The following is a 16,134-nucleotide window of genomic DNA, read 5'->3' as shown; positions in this document are numbered from 1 at the left end:
ATAAACAACTAAAACCTCCATTGTTTACTCTTACTCTGGGCACTATTTGATTTCCAACTGAATAGCTCTGAGGTGGCTATTTAATCTTGGTTAATTAAGAAGCAAATCCCTTAAAATACACCAAATTTATACTGAAATCAGAAAAATCTGAAGGGCCCACACATTTTCCTGTTTCATAGGTGTCAAGATTTTCTCAAAATGCTCACTACCTATTATCTTCTTAAAGCCCCACGAAGGTCATCCAATTTCAAGGAGAAACGCTAAGATTAAATGAGCATGGGCTGTTTTGTGCATTTTCATTTATCAGCTATAAAACAAATCCTGTAATAAGGTCCAACAGAAAATACAAAATTCTTTACACTGGAAATTCATCTGAACTAGACCAACAACTGTAAATTGCTTGGGCGCTAATCAAATCATACTGAATCATTTATTCTCAACTGTCACATGTAATATGGTCTTCACATGAGAACTGCCATAATCTGCAACATAGGAAGGGCTCCTCTTCTATCCATGGTTGAACTATTGGGCAAATTATAGGGCCACATTATTTGCAAAATATGCAACCAATTAAAAGATAAGTAATCGTATACAGCATTCTTCTAAAGGTAGCAGTGACAGGTATTTATATAGTTTTTTATGCCGTTTGAAAGCCCAAAACTATAATTAAGAATCAACTTCCCTGGTTTTGAATTCTAGGTCATTCTGAGATCAGAGTAAGAAAATATGGATACAAAGAGGTAGTGCAATATTCCTCGTGTCCCAGATATAAGTAGTTGTAAATCTTGGGCAAGTTATTTAATCAAGTCCTATTTTCTTTTTGTAAATTTACAAAATGTCTAACCTCACTTTAGAGGGTAATATAAGTCGTTAAAGTGCTTGAAAGATGAAAATGATAAACGAAGTCTCATAATTATAGATCCAAATAGGACCAAATTAAATTGTCCTAAAATCTAGACTTGACTAGAACAAATGATAAATTCTTCCAACTTTGAGGCCTTTAGGAAAACAACACTCTCTCCATCCCTACAGGAGATATAAGCTTCTAAAAGTGAGCTAAATGGAAGTTATATTAAGTCTTGAGGTTGCAAATTATTTTCTAATATTCTTAAAAAAAAATAAAGGCAAAGATCTACTGATCATCTAGTATAAACCACTGTTGCAACACAAACAGCAAATTAAATTCTATTTGGAGACACAGAAATTCGGAAGCTTTCAGAAAATGCTCTGAAGGCTTCAGTAACCAAGTTAATGGTTGGGGATAGTCTCATTCACAGTTCCCTGCAAAGAAACTGAACCAAATCTTGACATTTTACATTAAATAGGAACAGTGAATAAGGCACACAATAAAGGTGGCTCTTGGGTTACCAATACATCTTTTTCCAACTATAAAAATAAACATAAGTAACTAATGGAATAACAAAATAAAAGTTTATTTCATTAGAATTAGGAATGTTCTTTCCCTCTGGGCAACCTGAACAGTCCAGTTACATGAAAATCTAAGAACAGTTATTTCCACAGCACAGGGTGCTCTATGCACAAAATTACAGGGTTAGGAGCATTTAATCAATTTACCGATCTGATTGTCTCACCAACCCACCCCCTCCCATTCCCCAAGTGCTCTATACCGGGATTTGTAGCTAAAAGAATCTGTTACATTAAGTCCTTTTCACTCTTTAAATTTCAGTTCCTAAACAAGGCTGAACCACATTTTATATTGCAGATTCAACCACTTTAAACCAAGTCAGTCAGTCTTAGAGCTCTTGTTTATGTGTGTATGCATACACATGTGTATTTAATATATTTATTTAAACACACATAAAACACATACAATCTGGTTTGCAGCAAATTACACAGAATTTAGAGTCTGATATTATATGCTACTCAATTTTACCACTGTGGTTTGTGTCTTGCGCTTCGGATCAAATTTTTATTGTAAATCAATGAAAATTCATCTACTGCTGAAAGTGAATTTTCAAACAAAACATGCACTTTTCAAAAGACAATGTAACTGCCCTCAAGAAGACAGGGAAACCTTGGTGCTTGCTATGAAATGAGGAACCCTCTGATAGACTTAGTAGGTGAAATAGGGAAGCTGTCAGACAATATGGCTTGCCTATCCCAGCTGGGGGCACTGAAGCTACTAACAATGAAAGTAGTTAACTCGGGAATTCTGGCAAATACGGAGATAGCTGTTAAAAGCTTAGAAGTAGAAGAGGCCACTACAACCTTGATCCATACAAATTAGGGACTACACCCACAACTGCAATACCTTTAGATAGTATGCCAACACTCAAACTAGAAAGCATCTCTAAAAAGCACTGTTCCTCCATGGGTGGGGGCTGATATTAAGAAGTGCACACACCGTTCTTGGATACTTGTTCCAAAAGGAGCACATAAAGAGATTTATGACATTTAAATCTAGATACTGCAAAGTGAACTGGTAAGATTTTTAAACACCACCACACATACAGAAAGCATTTTTAGGGAGTCACATGTATCTATATAGTAAATCCAGCTGCTTTTCAAAGTTATCCAGGGAAAGGAACTTATTCAAGCTTTCTATTAAAAACAAAAAACTCCTTGGTTTTGATAATATATTTTAAGATCTATGGCAGTCATTTAAAATAATTGAAGTCAAACGGATGACGGGAGAAGTGGGAGGAGAAAAGAATATGGAAGAAGCAGACACTGAGTTCAGATTTGCACCTGAGGTGGAAAGGGAGGGAAGAATAAAAGTTGATCCTGAAGCTACAAGTGGTTTAAGGGAGCAGCATAATATACTCAGCAAACATTCACTGATTTCTGATGGGAAAAGTACATCTCATATAACAACCTTTTCTAAAAGGAAAAGTAGGGTTTGATTCAGCAAGCCTAACTTAGGCAAAAGGCCAGAGGAAAGTGAACCTACTTCCCAATGGAGTAATAAGATGTACAATGCAAGAGCAGACAAAGCTGCCTCACAAATGGTAAACACTCCCTAGGCACAAGACATTTAAAGGAAGACAAAGAAGTCCTCAGCCAAAACTGGGTATTTATTAAGACCTCTTAATCTAGTTGTCTAGTTCACTCTGCACTCCTGTGTAAAACCAACAGATTCAGGGGTGCTGATCTGTTGAAAATTACCATAGCCAGAATGGCCTAAAAGGGTATACAGGTAATAAAACCACCACCATCCTTTACTTTTAACATAGCTTAGTAGAAATTTCATAAAAATGGACATCACAGCTAAAATGCATTATTAATTCTCCTACCTGCTGGCAATAGAAAAGCAGCAAACTCAGTGATTTCTATTTAAATGCACTAGATGGGAATACCATGTTCTAGGGTTGTTTGCCTTCAAACTGAACCCACAGCAACACATACAGGCAATTTCAGTATCTGCCATTTTAAATTCACAATCTGAGACTAAGTGAATGGCTGTTTATTTATATTTAAAGCAAAAACATTCCATTTGCCACCCTAACGTGGAGAAGGGGTGAGAGAAGAGCCATAACTAAAATCTTAAGGGCTCAAAGCAGCAATTAAAAAATTTTTTTTGAAATGCTTCTTCTGGATGTGTTAGGAAGGCTAAGAAGCCTTCACCTGTGTGCATGACATGGGCACACAAGGGCTCGGGTAAACAGATGCATGAGGCCATGGAAGGGGAGGAAGCTGGGGGGTTGGGACATTCTTGAACTACAACAACAAAGCTCCCTATTGCAGCCCACATTGGGCCATTTCATTTAGTCAAATCTGAGCCTCCCTGTCCCTCAACAAGAGCTGGGGATTCTAGGCTCCGTGAAGCCCATGGCCAGCAACTGACACACCAAAGCCCAAAGGGCAAAGCAACTTAGGGAGCAGGAAAATCAAAGAGCTCTAGTTAGGTCTTCCACAGAAGCTAAAACAACACACCTTTTATCCAAACCCCCAACCCTGGAAAGATAAAGCAAACTGAAAGAAAATGCACAGCAAATAGACATAATCTTGAAGATTTTTTAAGAATAAATATTTTTTTTTGTAATTAAACATTATGCAAACACGTGCCACGCTTGCTTTGTCCATGCATATGCGCTATATACAATTTTGAAAAATACTGTGTTGTCCTCTTGTTTTAAAAGTCATATACAAAGTGTTTTTTTTTTTGTTTTTTCTTTTTTTGTGTTTAATCCTCTTGCTGCCTACCCCTTTCCCCACCCCCAAGAATTTTCTTTACAAGGAGCTAATAATCATTCACTCATGACCTTGGGGTATGAGAGAAGGAGAGTCAGTCTGTGTGTGTATTTGGACGTAGGGGAGGAAGGGGAAGGGGTGCTTTACCAAAGTACAACAAAATGGCTGGTTTGGGCATGAAAAGCAGTGTCAAGGAGCTGTTGTAAATTTTAACCGTACTATACTCAGGAAAAAGAAAAAGAAAAAAGGAGTCAGCTTTGAGAATGAAGCTACGTTACAAGTTAAAGTTGGAGGGCTTTTAGTGTGTCTGTCACACTTTTTTGTTGGCGGCCTAGAATACTGTTGTACAATGGTTTATCTACCTTTTTTTATTACAATATAATTTACTTAAACTTTCCGTTAACAAAACAGAATTCCGGTACTACAGACCAGCGGTGTCAGAATAGGCTTAGTGCCTCCTTGTTTGTGTTTGTTTTGTTTTGTTTGTTTTAATTGCATGAGCACTCTAGATGGTAAAGTTTTCAGAGTTCATTTTATGCAGGGCCATTTTCAGTCCTCAATGTACTCCCACAGATCTTTCTCATAGCCTTCATGAACATGCTGTAACAAAACCCTTCGTCGGCTCTCACAGTATCTGTAAACCAAAGACAGAGAGAAAAACCTTATCAGCTTCCCCACTAGTAAAAACAGGTACTTATTTTTTTAAGGTACCCCTACAGTTTATCCAGACTCAGAACCAAGCACCTGTTTTAAACAGGCACATTTCCAGGTCTAGATGTACAAACATAAACTCTTTTGAAAAAGTTAAGACCATATTTTCCATAAAGTCATGATTCCCAGACCTGGGAATTAATTTTAGAGCGCAATGTGTTAGAAGTTCCACAGAGTCTTATAAATCATCTCATTCAACACATAAATCAAGAGTTTGAGAAGAAGTAATTATAAGAGTTATTTATTCACATCTGTAAAATCTTTGTAAACTATAAAGTACTATGAACACAATGTAGTTTAGTAAGCTATAGTTAGCTATGCAAAGTGAAAATATTAGTAAGGACTAAATCTCCAAAGTCTTCCAGTCTCCCAAAGTTCCCTACCATGATTTTAACTATTAAAGAGAAATTAGCATTTGCCAGGAAAAAAACTCAGGGGGAAAGAGCTTTATGTTGAGTAATCAAACACTTTGCATCTTTAGTGTAAAAGGTGGTGTATCTAAAGTGTCTTCTACCCCAAGGGCAAAGTAATTATTCCTTAGAAATAACAAATCTTAAAAAAAAAAAACAACAACAACAAAAAACAACTTCTAAGAAATAAGTTTGGGTACCTCACTTGTCAATGACCATGACCCATAGGATCCCCATGATAGGACCAGCATCCTATTCTCACCCCTCATCCTAATGGCCACTTGCCCTTTTTAGGCTCTTTCTTCCTTGCAGGGCAGCAACTAAGTAGATAAAGCTGAACGGAAGAAGCAGAATCAGCTGGTGGGATAAGTGGCTGATTTCCTCCTCTATGCTTGACCAGCACTACTATCTGCAATTCGTTGCCCAATGGACAGAAGCAATCTGTGAGAAACATGGCAGCAGCTCAGTTATCGGACATGCTAAACCCAGGTTTCACTACCACCTAACTGCACTGCTAAGGCATAATAGAGCACTACTGGCAGAAACTTTTGCTCGATAGCAATTTAAATAACAAAACAAAACAAAAAAACTCACCTGTACTTATCTTGTACTTTCTGCTTTATATCCTGAAGAGAATCTTGGGAAATATCTCGTTCCAGGTAGCCTGAAAGCACCTCCGTGGCATTCTCTAGATCTGCTTGGTTATTCTGCAAGAAAAGAAAGAATATAAATTGTAACTTTTGGCTTCAAAAGAATGCTAAAAGACAAACCATTTTAGCTGCCGCTTTGCCTAGAGACTGCTCTCAACACTGATTCCATTATTTTCACATGTGGTTTAACTGCACCTGTAAGGCTCTTTAGCACTTTTGACCTCTAATGAGTTACGTATTTTCTCTTCCTATGCAATTTTTTAAATGTTTAAAAGAACTAAATATTCACCAACTATCACTGGAAGAATACGGAGGACAATTTGAAAGGGAAAAAACCTATAGAAACCTATTCTTGCTTACATCTAGCTACACCTATTTCTTATAAGGAAACACTATATTTATGTATGGAAGATTAAAATTTTATTATCCTTTAATACTTTGGATAGCTCTCTGTGCATGCTACCCATCTGAATTTCCATCTGCTAGTCAGTCTTACTGTCTGTCTATGGACATCAGTGTTTCATGTATCACTTTTAAATAAGCATCTTTATTTGAAAATACTTTTCCCAATAACACCTAACTTTTTTTAGCCCCCTCCCCCATTGCTTCCTCATCTGTTTGCTTGTTTTTGCTCATTGTCTGCTTGTTTTTCTTTTAACTTTTAATTAAAGCATAATAAACAAACCCGAAAGTACAAAAATGGAAAGTATCAGAGAACCAGCAAGATGGTGGCAGAGTAAGAAGCTCCTAGAGTCAGCTCCTGCTACAGGGCAGTTAGCAAACACCCAGAGCTCTCTGGAGCTAGCTGAAGCACCTTTCTGGAGGCTCCAGGAAGCCAGAAGAGCATCATGCAACATACTTGAAGGACTGGAAGGAGAAGCCCATCTGCAGAGAAGACTCGTAAGTAGAGTGCTCCATGCCACAGAGGCCAGTGCCCATCCTCCACTGGAGGCACAAGCTACCTCAGGAGCTGTTCCGTGGCTGGAATCAAAAGCTCTACTTCCCCAAAACGGGGGAGGAAGACACGGTTGGGCACCAATTTCAACTATGATGAGAAAATTCACTGGGATATAGTGTGATCCTGAGAACAGTTAAGGTTTGAGCCTGTCCAGGTTAGAAAGAGGCCAGGAGCACAAGGGGAACTGGCGTGGACTGAAAATCCCAGGGCTGGTGGGGACCGGCTTCTTTCCATCCAGATCAGATTGCAGGTCTAGCCTAGGCCCCAGTGCCACCTCCAGCAGGGAGGAAGCTGCAGGGACCTGCGCCAGCCTCTCCGGGAAATTACCGGCTAAGTCGCAGAGGCGGTGATTATCTTACTCTGGCAGCACGAGCCGCCCCAGGAGCTGTTCTGTGATGAGAATTGGAAAATCCATTTCCCAGAAACAGGGGAGGAGGAGATGGTTGGCTACCTATTTCGGCTACAGATTGGGAGACTTAGCTGGCTAAGAGATAACCCTGGGAACAGCCGGGGTGAGAACCAGCCCAAGTCAGAAAGAGGCCAGTGGCTGCCATTCTGACTCTGCCCCCAGCCTGAGGGGAAGCCGGGCTGACTGAAATGCTCAGTGTCAGCAGAAACCAGTTTCTTTCAAGCAGATCAGCCTACAGCCCTAGTCTAGGCTTCAGCCCCGCCTCTGGTAGGGAGGAGGCTGAGGAGCCCTGCACCAGCTTATACAGATAACTACAGAGAACTATGACTGGCATTGACTGAAAACCAGAAGTCTACCAGGGCAACTGCATCATCTTGGACCCACACTGCATAGATTGCTGCCCACACATGCAGCTCCATCCCTGCCCCAGACAGGGGAGAAAGGGATGTGAAGCATCATCAGTCTCTCTGGACAACTACAGTCTAGGCCTGCATGTGCATTACTCCACATAGCTGTGACTTTGTCCCTACCCCTGGCAAAGGAGAAAGTTGGAAGATCCATCATTGGTCCCTGGTGCAATGAGGGCAGCTTGGGCTTCCACAGCTTACAGCATCAACTACATGCTTGGTTCCTACTGGGCAACCAGCAAGGGAGAAACAATAGGAAGCCCTAAACTAAAGAGGAAATACTGCACCCAGAATAAACACTGTAGTAAGCCAGATGCGAAGACACCAACAAAAAATTACAATCCACAGCAAGAAACAGGAAGGTATGGCCCAGTTAAAGGAACAAGATAAGCCTCCAGATGACATAAAGGAGATGAGATAACTAATCATAGATGTTCAAACAAATCTCCTTAATAAATTCAATGAGATGGCTAAAGAGATTAAGGATATTAAGACGACATTGGATGAGCGCAAAGAAGAATTTTAAAGCATATACAGAAAAACAGCAGATCTTATGGGGATGAAAGGTGCAATCAATGAAATTAAAAAACACTGGAATCATATTAGCAGAATTGAGGAGGCAGAAAAGATTGGTTAGCTTGAAGAAATGGCCTCTGAAAGTAAACATACCAAAGAAAAGATGAAGAATGGAAAAAACTGAACAAGGTCTCAGGGAACTAAATGACAGCAAAAGGTGTGCAAACATACATGCCATGGGTGTCCCAGAAGGAGAAGAGAAGGGAAAAGGGGCAGAAGGAATATTTAAAGAAATAATGGTAGAAAATTTCCCAACCTTACTGAAGGACATAGACATCCCTGTCTGTCCAAGAAGTACAACATACTCCCATCTGAAAAAATCCAAACAGACCAACTCCAAGACACATACTCAACAGAATATCAAAGGCCAAAGACAAAGAGAGAACTCTGAGAGCAGCAAGAGAAAAGCAATGCATAACATATAAGGGATATCCAATAAGATTAAGTGCAGATTTCTCACCAGAAACCATGGAGGCAAGAAGACAGTGGTATGATATATTTAAGATAGTATAAGATAAAAACTTCCAGCCAAGAATCTTATATCCAGCAAGACTGTCTTTCAAAAATGAGGGTGAAATTAGAATATTCACAGATAAACAGAAACTGAGAGAATTTCTAATCAAGAAACCAGAATGTCAAGAAATGCTAAAGGGTGACTAGAGCCTGGAAAAAAAAAAAAGACAGGAGAGATGGGCCAGGAAGGGAGTATGGAAAAGAAGGTTTTATCAATAAAAGTAAATAAAAGTGTCAAAAGAGTGGTGAAAATAAAATATGACAGACAAAACTCAAATAGGAATAAACTTAACCAATGATGTAAAGCACTTGTATTCAGAAAACTGCAACTCAATGTTAAAACAAATTTAAAAAGCCCTAAATAACTGGAAGAATATTCCATGCTCATGGATTAGAAGACTAAATATCATTAAGATGTCAGTTCTACTCAAATTGATGTACAGATTTAATGCAATCCTGATAAAATTAAAGGAAAAATTGAAAACACGATCATTAAATTTATTTGGAAGGGTAAGGAGTCCTGAATAGCCAGAAACATCTCCAGACTTTAAATCATAATACCTACCTATAGTGGTAAAAATAGCATGGTACTGGCCTAAAGACAGACACAATAGAACAATGGAACCAAATCTATTGTTCAGAAACAGACCCTCACAGGTATGGTCAAGTGATTTTTGACTAGCCTGTCAAACTCACATAGTTTGGGCAGAACAATCCATTCAACAAATGGTACTGAAAAAACTGGACATCCATAGCTGAAAGAAGGAAAGAGGACCCCTATCTCACACCTTATCTAAAAATTAACTCAAAATGGATCAAAAATTAACTCAAAATGGACTAAAAAACAAAAAACAAAAAAGCAAGAACCATAAAACTTCTAGAAGAAATTATTGGAAAATATCTTCAAGACCTGGTGGTTGGTGGTAACTGGAGGATTCTTAAAGGAGATAAGAGAAGGACTGAGTGGACTACTGATGTTTAATATATGTAGAAGTTTTAATTAGCTTTACTGTAAAATTGTGGAAATGTATAGAGTGGATGGTAACACACATTGAGTAACAGCTAGTTTATAAATGGGGATGTGACTGAAAATGGTCGTCTATTTATGTAAATGTCAATTGACAGAATGGTTGAGAATAATCTAGGAACTGGATAGCACAGTAAAACAAAGGGTGGATGAGAATTGTGGTTGATGGTACAGATTCAAGAGTGTCCTTTGTGAGCTAGAACAAATGTATATCACTACTGCAGGGAGTTGGGAATGTGGAGAAGCGTGGGGAAAATACAGCTGGAGTGACCTATGAACGGAGGTTAGTAGTAATATAATATTCTTGCATCTATGCAAAAGATGTACTATGTTGATGCTGAGGCAGTATGGAAAATGTGAGCCAAATGTATGCTATGGACATGACAATAATCAGATGATATTATTTTATCTGTAGCAAATGACACAACACATGGTGGTATGTTGATGGAGGGGTGTTGTTTGGGAATTATGCACATGTGCATGATTGTTTTATAAGTTTACAACTTCTGTCATAAAAAAATATATTCAAAAAATAATAATAGGGTGGGTTGGGGGAAAAGCAGACCAAATGTAAGAAAAGAACTATGATTAACAGTAAGATTTTGACAGTATTCTTTCACAGTTTGCAACAAACGTCTCATGACAATACAAGGTGTCAGTGGAGGGTTGATGTATGGGACCCCTGTGTGATGTTATGCATGTTTTCTTTGTAAGTTCACAACTTTTACTATACACTTAATTGTTTATGTATGTTCATATATAAATGATATAAAGATAATAATTGGATTGGTTGGGGGAAAATACTTTGTTTAGTAGTAATATTTTGACAATGTTTCTTAATCATTAGTTAAAAAGGTTTAAAAGCAATTCAAGGTATTGGTGATAGGGTGAGATGTTATATATGTTTGTTTGATGTTATATGTTTGTTTTTTAAGTTCACAACTATTATACATTTATTGCTTATGTATGTTTATGAATGAGTGATCTATTTCAATTTAAAAAAATTAAAAAAAAAAAAAAAGGAAAGTATCCAGCTTAATCAATTTTCATGAATTAACACATCTGTGTAACCAGCACTCAGAACAGCATTCTTCTAGCATGCCAAAAGCCCCCTTAGCCACCACTTCTCCACCAAAGGTAAACACCATATTAACTTCTAATACCAAAGATTAGATTGGCCTGAATGGAGAACATATTATGTGCCAGATACCATATAAGGAATTTACACGGATTGTTTCACTTAAATTTCATTATATCCAAGAAAGGTATTAAGTCTACAATTATAACCATTTTAAAATAAAGAAATAGAAGACTTTAAGTAACCTCCAAGTCAACAAAGCTAAAAGGTGAAGAAGTCAGATTCAAATGGAGGGCTGACTCTAGGATCTACACACTGAATTGCCAGCTGATTAAACCACACCAATTTGAATGTAATTTAGGGCAAGAAATCTCAATTTCTTCCTTCTATCTTCCTAATAATACTAAATGTTTACCTACATTTTCTGAGCAGACAAAAATCTTTAAAACTATATATCTTCTCTATGAAAGACCAAGTGGTCCTATGACACAGGGTGTTCCCCCAGGTTGCCCCCCCACCCCCACCCCAAACTCCTACCTCAAAGATAATGGACTGGTTATTCTTTTTGAGGTAGAAGGCGAAGACATAAGTGTACATGAGTGTGGCACGACACTGGCAGAGGACATCAACTGCTTTCTTCAGGAACTGCACCTCAATCCAGGACATGTTGTGCTGTTGCATCTCCTCCATTTTCTGCTTCACCTGAGCATAGAGTTTGTGCTCAAAGCGCAGACTCTGCATGTGATTCATATAGCGATTACAGTAGAACAGGTACCTCTGCAGGGCTGCCCTAGATCGCTGTCCCATTCAAGAAAATAAAGATCACATGTAATTATACTAAGTATTATAAACAAAAGCTGATATTATACTCACTGATGAAACAGTATAGAAAATTAACCTAAAGATGAGAGTAAAACAAAAACTCTATTGCTATATTTGTTATTTAATATTGTTTTGGGAGGTAGATTTGGCTCAATGGATAGAACGTCTGCCTACCATTTGGGAGGTCCAGGGTTCAAACCCAGGGCCTCCTGAACCGTGTGATGAGCTGGCTCACACGCACACACAGGGGTGTCTCCCACGTAGGGGAGCCCCACGCGCAAGGAGTGTGCCCCATAAGGAGAGCCACCCAGCAAGAAAAAAATGCAGCCTACCCAGGAGTGGCACTGCACACATGGAGAGCTGATGCAGCAAGATGATGATGCAACAAAAATAGACACAGATTCCGGGTGCTGCTGACAAGAATGCAAGCAGACAGAGAAGAACATACAGCAAATGGACACAGAGAGCAGACAACTGGCGGCGGGGGGGTGCGGGGGTGTGAGTGGAAAAAAATATTGCTTTGATGTCCTATAAAACTGTGCTTTCCAATACATTAGCCACTAGCAGTATGTGGCTATTTAAATTTAAATTAATTAAAATAAAAAATTCAGTTCATCAGTGCTTAATTAGCCACATGTGGTTAGGGCATACCAAATTGGACAGAAGCACTATAGAATATTTCCATCATTACAGAAAGTTCCTTTGGATAGTACTGTTCTATAGTATACAATAAGATGCAAATCAAACAACAACTATTAAGTATACAGCATCGCCGTGTTAACTGCCTTCTCGCCTTCCCCCCACCTCCCATCCCTGCAACTGAATCTGAATTTCATCAAGTTTGGTTAATTAACCACCACTTGTTTTAGGAAACAGAGGGACAGAAAAACCTATCAGACAACACCATGGCACAGCAATCAGAAAAACCCAGAATATGTGAAACTCTATAGGACAAAATAACCTAGTTTCTTAACAACTAAGTGGCAAGCACCACTCCTCAACCCCCTCCCAAAAAAAAAAGAAAGAAAAAAGGGGAAAAAAAAGAAAGAAGCACTACAGATTAGAGGAGACCTGGGAGATATCAATAGAGCTGTATAGGTCCTTAATTGAACCAACTGTTAAAAAAGAATGAGACAACTGGAGATATTTAAACATGATTCTAAACAAAAAACTACTTTCAAAAAATGTATATATATAATAATGGTTTTGCAGTTATATTAAAAGTGTGTCTGAGGTACATGAAGCATTACTAAAGAAATAATATATCTAGTATAGATTTGCTTTGTATTATTTATCACATTGCAAAAAAAAATTCACATAGGTCTTTCCCACGATACTTTAAATTTCTAGAGGGGATGGATTTTCCTGATATCTCCAGTATCCAACATGCAAAAAATAATAAATGCTTGTTAAATAAAATCACCATGAAAGGTTTTTTATACTTTAAATTTCTAGAGGGGATGGATTTTCCTGATATCTCCAGTATCCAACAGGCAAAAAATAATAAATGCTTGTTAAATAAAATCACCATGAAAGGTTTTTTATAACACCCACATATTTTTTTTTATTTTCAGTATAGTTTTATTCACTTATTTAACATCAATTAAAGACATTTCCTGTGTTATATATTTCTTTTAAATCTCAGGGTCTCTCTCTCCCGATACCTTATAAAAGCCTATGCCTTTGATAAAAACTCAAAACTGACTGCTTAGAGCAGAGGTTGGCAAACTATGACCTACAAGCCAAATCCAGCTGTCCCTTCTTTTTGTACATAAATGTTTACTTGGAAGACTGTTACCCCATTCATTTAAGTCTATGGCTGCTTTAGTATCACAAAAACAGAGGGAGAGCTGAGTTGAGAAGTCCCAAGAAAGACCTTATAGTTGGGAAAGTTGAAAATATTTACTATCTATCTCCTTATCTAGAAGATAGGAAGATTCAAATGTCTACCAGTGTCAGCACTGTGACCCAGTATTTTAAAAGTCAACAATTATTCTATGACAAAGGTATAGATTTCCAAGACATTCAAGAGTACAATCTAGGTTTCTTTACAGACTGTGTCAACTTCCGAATATATTTTCTAGCACTTTCCTGCAACTCCCTGTACTCAGTAGGCCAGAGTAGGAGTGGGGGACATGGGCAAAGAAGACACAGCCAGAGGTAGACATGCACGGTGTGCTCCATTCATTCTGGCAGATATGAGTCAACTAACTAACTAAACTAACTAACTAAATAAAATGTATGCTTATATATAATGAAAATATTGCATGGGGTCTGGAGTCTAAAGACCACATAACGGAATGGGGCAAGGGTACCAATTGGAATTTTTAAATGTTTAAACTATTTTTAATTAATTTTTTTTTTAATATTTAAAAATCTGATGATAATCTGATGAGAAAAAAAAATTCTAAGCATTTTGGTTCATCTGAATGAACTCATAACTGAAGACCAAAATTTAATTTCAAGATTTACATTTGTGAATGACTAAAAAGTTTGCATTAAGTAGCATTACTTTAATTGTAACAGGCTAGTAAGAAAAATAAGTGAGAAGAAACTACATCAAAAATAAATTCCGGTCAAATTAAACAATGATGCTTTGTAGAAATGAAGGTTTACAATAATTGAAATAGAGAAAACTGGTGAGAGGATGACTTATCACACGGCACTACTTTAACAGTATAGTTAACACTAAATTCAAAAGAACCCCGGCAGCTACATAAAAGTCTATCAGCAACAATTTCAGCAAATGTATCTGTCAATTTTTTCACTTTAAAAGGATCCTAATTATTGTGAAACACTCATTATTTAAATACAAAATATAATTTCCAGTATTTTTGAAGTGACACACACACAAAAAAGTGACACAGAACTTTCATTTCTAACAATATAATAGATTAGGTTCTAAACATTCTTTTGTGTTTATGGCATTTTAATATTAGAAATAAATTTTAAAGAAATGCTAAAAAGTGAAACAATAAGAAAGATGCAAAGCTTAGTTTAGTTTACATCCTGGCTGTGAGATTATCTGAAAAGAATATTTCTGCGTTAACTGATGAAATTTCAATATGGACTAGATGAATGTAGGAATTCTTAAATTGGTTAAGTGTGATTAAGTTATTTTGGTTATGTAGGAATAGTGGGGTTAAGAAAATAATTAAAAATAAGTGAATTATTGCCTATAAGTAGCAACAGGGCGAATTAACAAAAGCTATTCTCTACTCTCCTAGCTTGGAAAAAAAATTATGACACCAAGACTCTACTGAAACCTGAAGTTGTGCCACATGATTAATTAAAAGGGGGGGGCGGTTGAGCACCTGCTTCCTATATATGAGGTCCTGGGTTGGGGGGAGGAAGGGAGGGAAAGAGGGAGGGAGGGAGGAAGGAAGGAAGGAAATCTATAAATAAGAATGTTCCTGATAAGCATTTTGGATATGATTCCCTTTCTAAATGTAAACAGACAGATATACAATATTTCCTGGAGTTATCTTTATACAAATCTTTCAGAGTTGAAAACTGTTAAACTACTCCCTAATATAAAATACACACTCCTATGAAAATAAATGTACTTACTTCCTGTGCGTCTCTTGCTGCCTTTGCATCATCCTCATTATAGCGATTACAATTGTACCTTAAAGTAAATTAAGAAAATTCCATAAAGCAAGAAAACAATGAAAAGGGAACAAATCAAAGAATTTTAACCTGGATCACCAAGAACCAACATTCTCCTTTAAAACAGATCAAATGAAATGTTAAAATGTCCAGGGTTCTACAATTATAAAGAGAATTACCAGGCTGAAAAGAACTGATTGATGTGGAATCTAATCCACATCTAGTGTTTGAATCCTTTCTTTAACAGTGGATCATTCCCATACTCAGTAATAAGGAATTCCACACATCCTCAGACAGTCCACTCCAAATCTGCTAGACTATAATCATTAGAAAACTGTCTTTCTAGAAGTTTCATTTACTGACTATAGTTTGAACTTCTAACTCAATATTTAAAGAGAGAAATTTTTTCATCTCCTAGGTCTTCTCTTACTTAGGTCAAATATTCCCAAATTTCCAGAGTTACACACTTTCTTATCTGCTCTTTTATAAACAAAAAGGAACAAATAGTTGAGGTCCTACTACGTAATAGATACTGTACTATGTGCTTTACACACTATTACAGTTTATAGTCATTTAAAATTGATTAACACACAAAGTGGGGGAGGAAGGATGCCTAAGAAGTCAGCTTAGAATGGAGATGAGTTAAGACTGGCTCTTCCCTTGTCATGATTACTATCTCTTTTATGGGAGCCTACATTATTGGAGCAGCTGGTATTTATTGAGCACTTACTACATACTATGTACCTGCTAAGGACGTTAAACATACTATCACATTTAATCCTCTCAACCACTTTATGAAATATGTATTATTA

At 37.3% G+C, this 16,134-nt stretch overlaps 1 protein-coding gene across 1 annotated transcript in view; it reads right to left on the bottom strand.

The window, feature by feature from the left end:
* Window positions 1-1,412: 1,412 nt before the first annotated feature.
* ARIH1 (ariadne RBR E3 ubiquitin protein ligase 1) overlaps window positions 1,413-16,134 on the bottom strand; it is a 129,036-nt gene continuing 114,314 nt past the window's right edge. The window contains exons 11-14 of the mRNA XM_004463732.5: window positions 15,284-15,341; window positions 11,429-11,689; window positions 5,868-5,980; window positions 1,413-4,786 (exon numbers count right to left, since the gene is read on the bottom strand). Coding sequence (XP_004463789.1) covers window positions 4,702-4,786; window positions 5,868-5,980; window positions 11,429-11,689; window positions 15,284-15,341 — 517 coding nt within the window. The 3' untranslated portion in view covers window positions 1,413-4,701. The remainder of the gene's footprint in view (window positions 4,787-5,867; window positions 5,981-11,428; window positions 11,690-15,283; window positions 15,342-16,134) is intronic.

This window comes from Dasypus novemcinctus, chromosome 3 (genome assembly GCF_030445035.2).
Source record: "Dasypus novemcinctus isolate mDasNov1 chromosome 3, mDasNov1.1.hap2, whole genome shotgun sequence".
NCBI classification, from domain to species: domain Eukaryota; kingdom Metazoa; phylum Chordata; class Mammalia; order Cingulata; family Dasypodidae; genus Dasypus; species Dasypus novemcinctus.
Note: the sequence above shows the minus strand (reverse complement) of the source record. Positions and strands in the feature narration are given on the sequence as shown.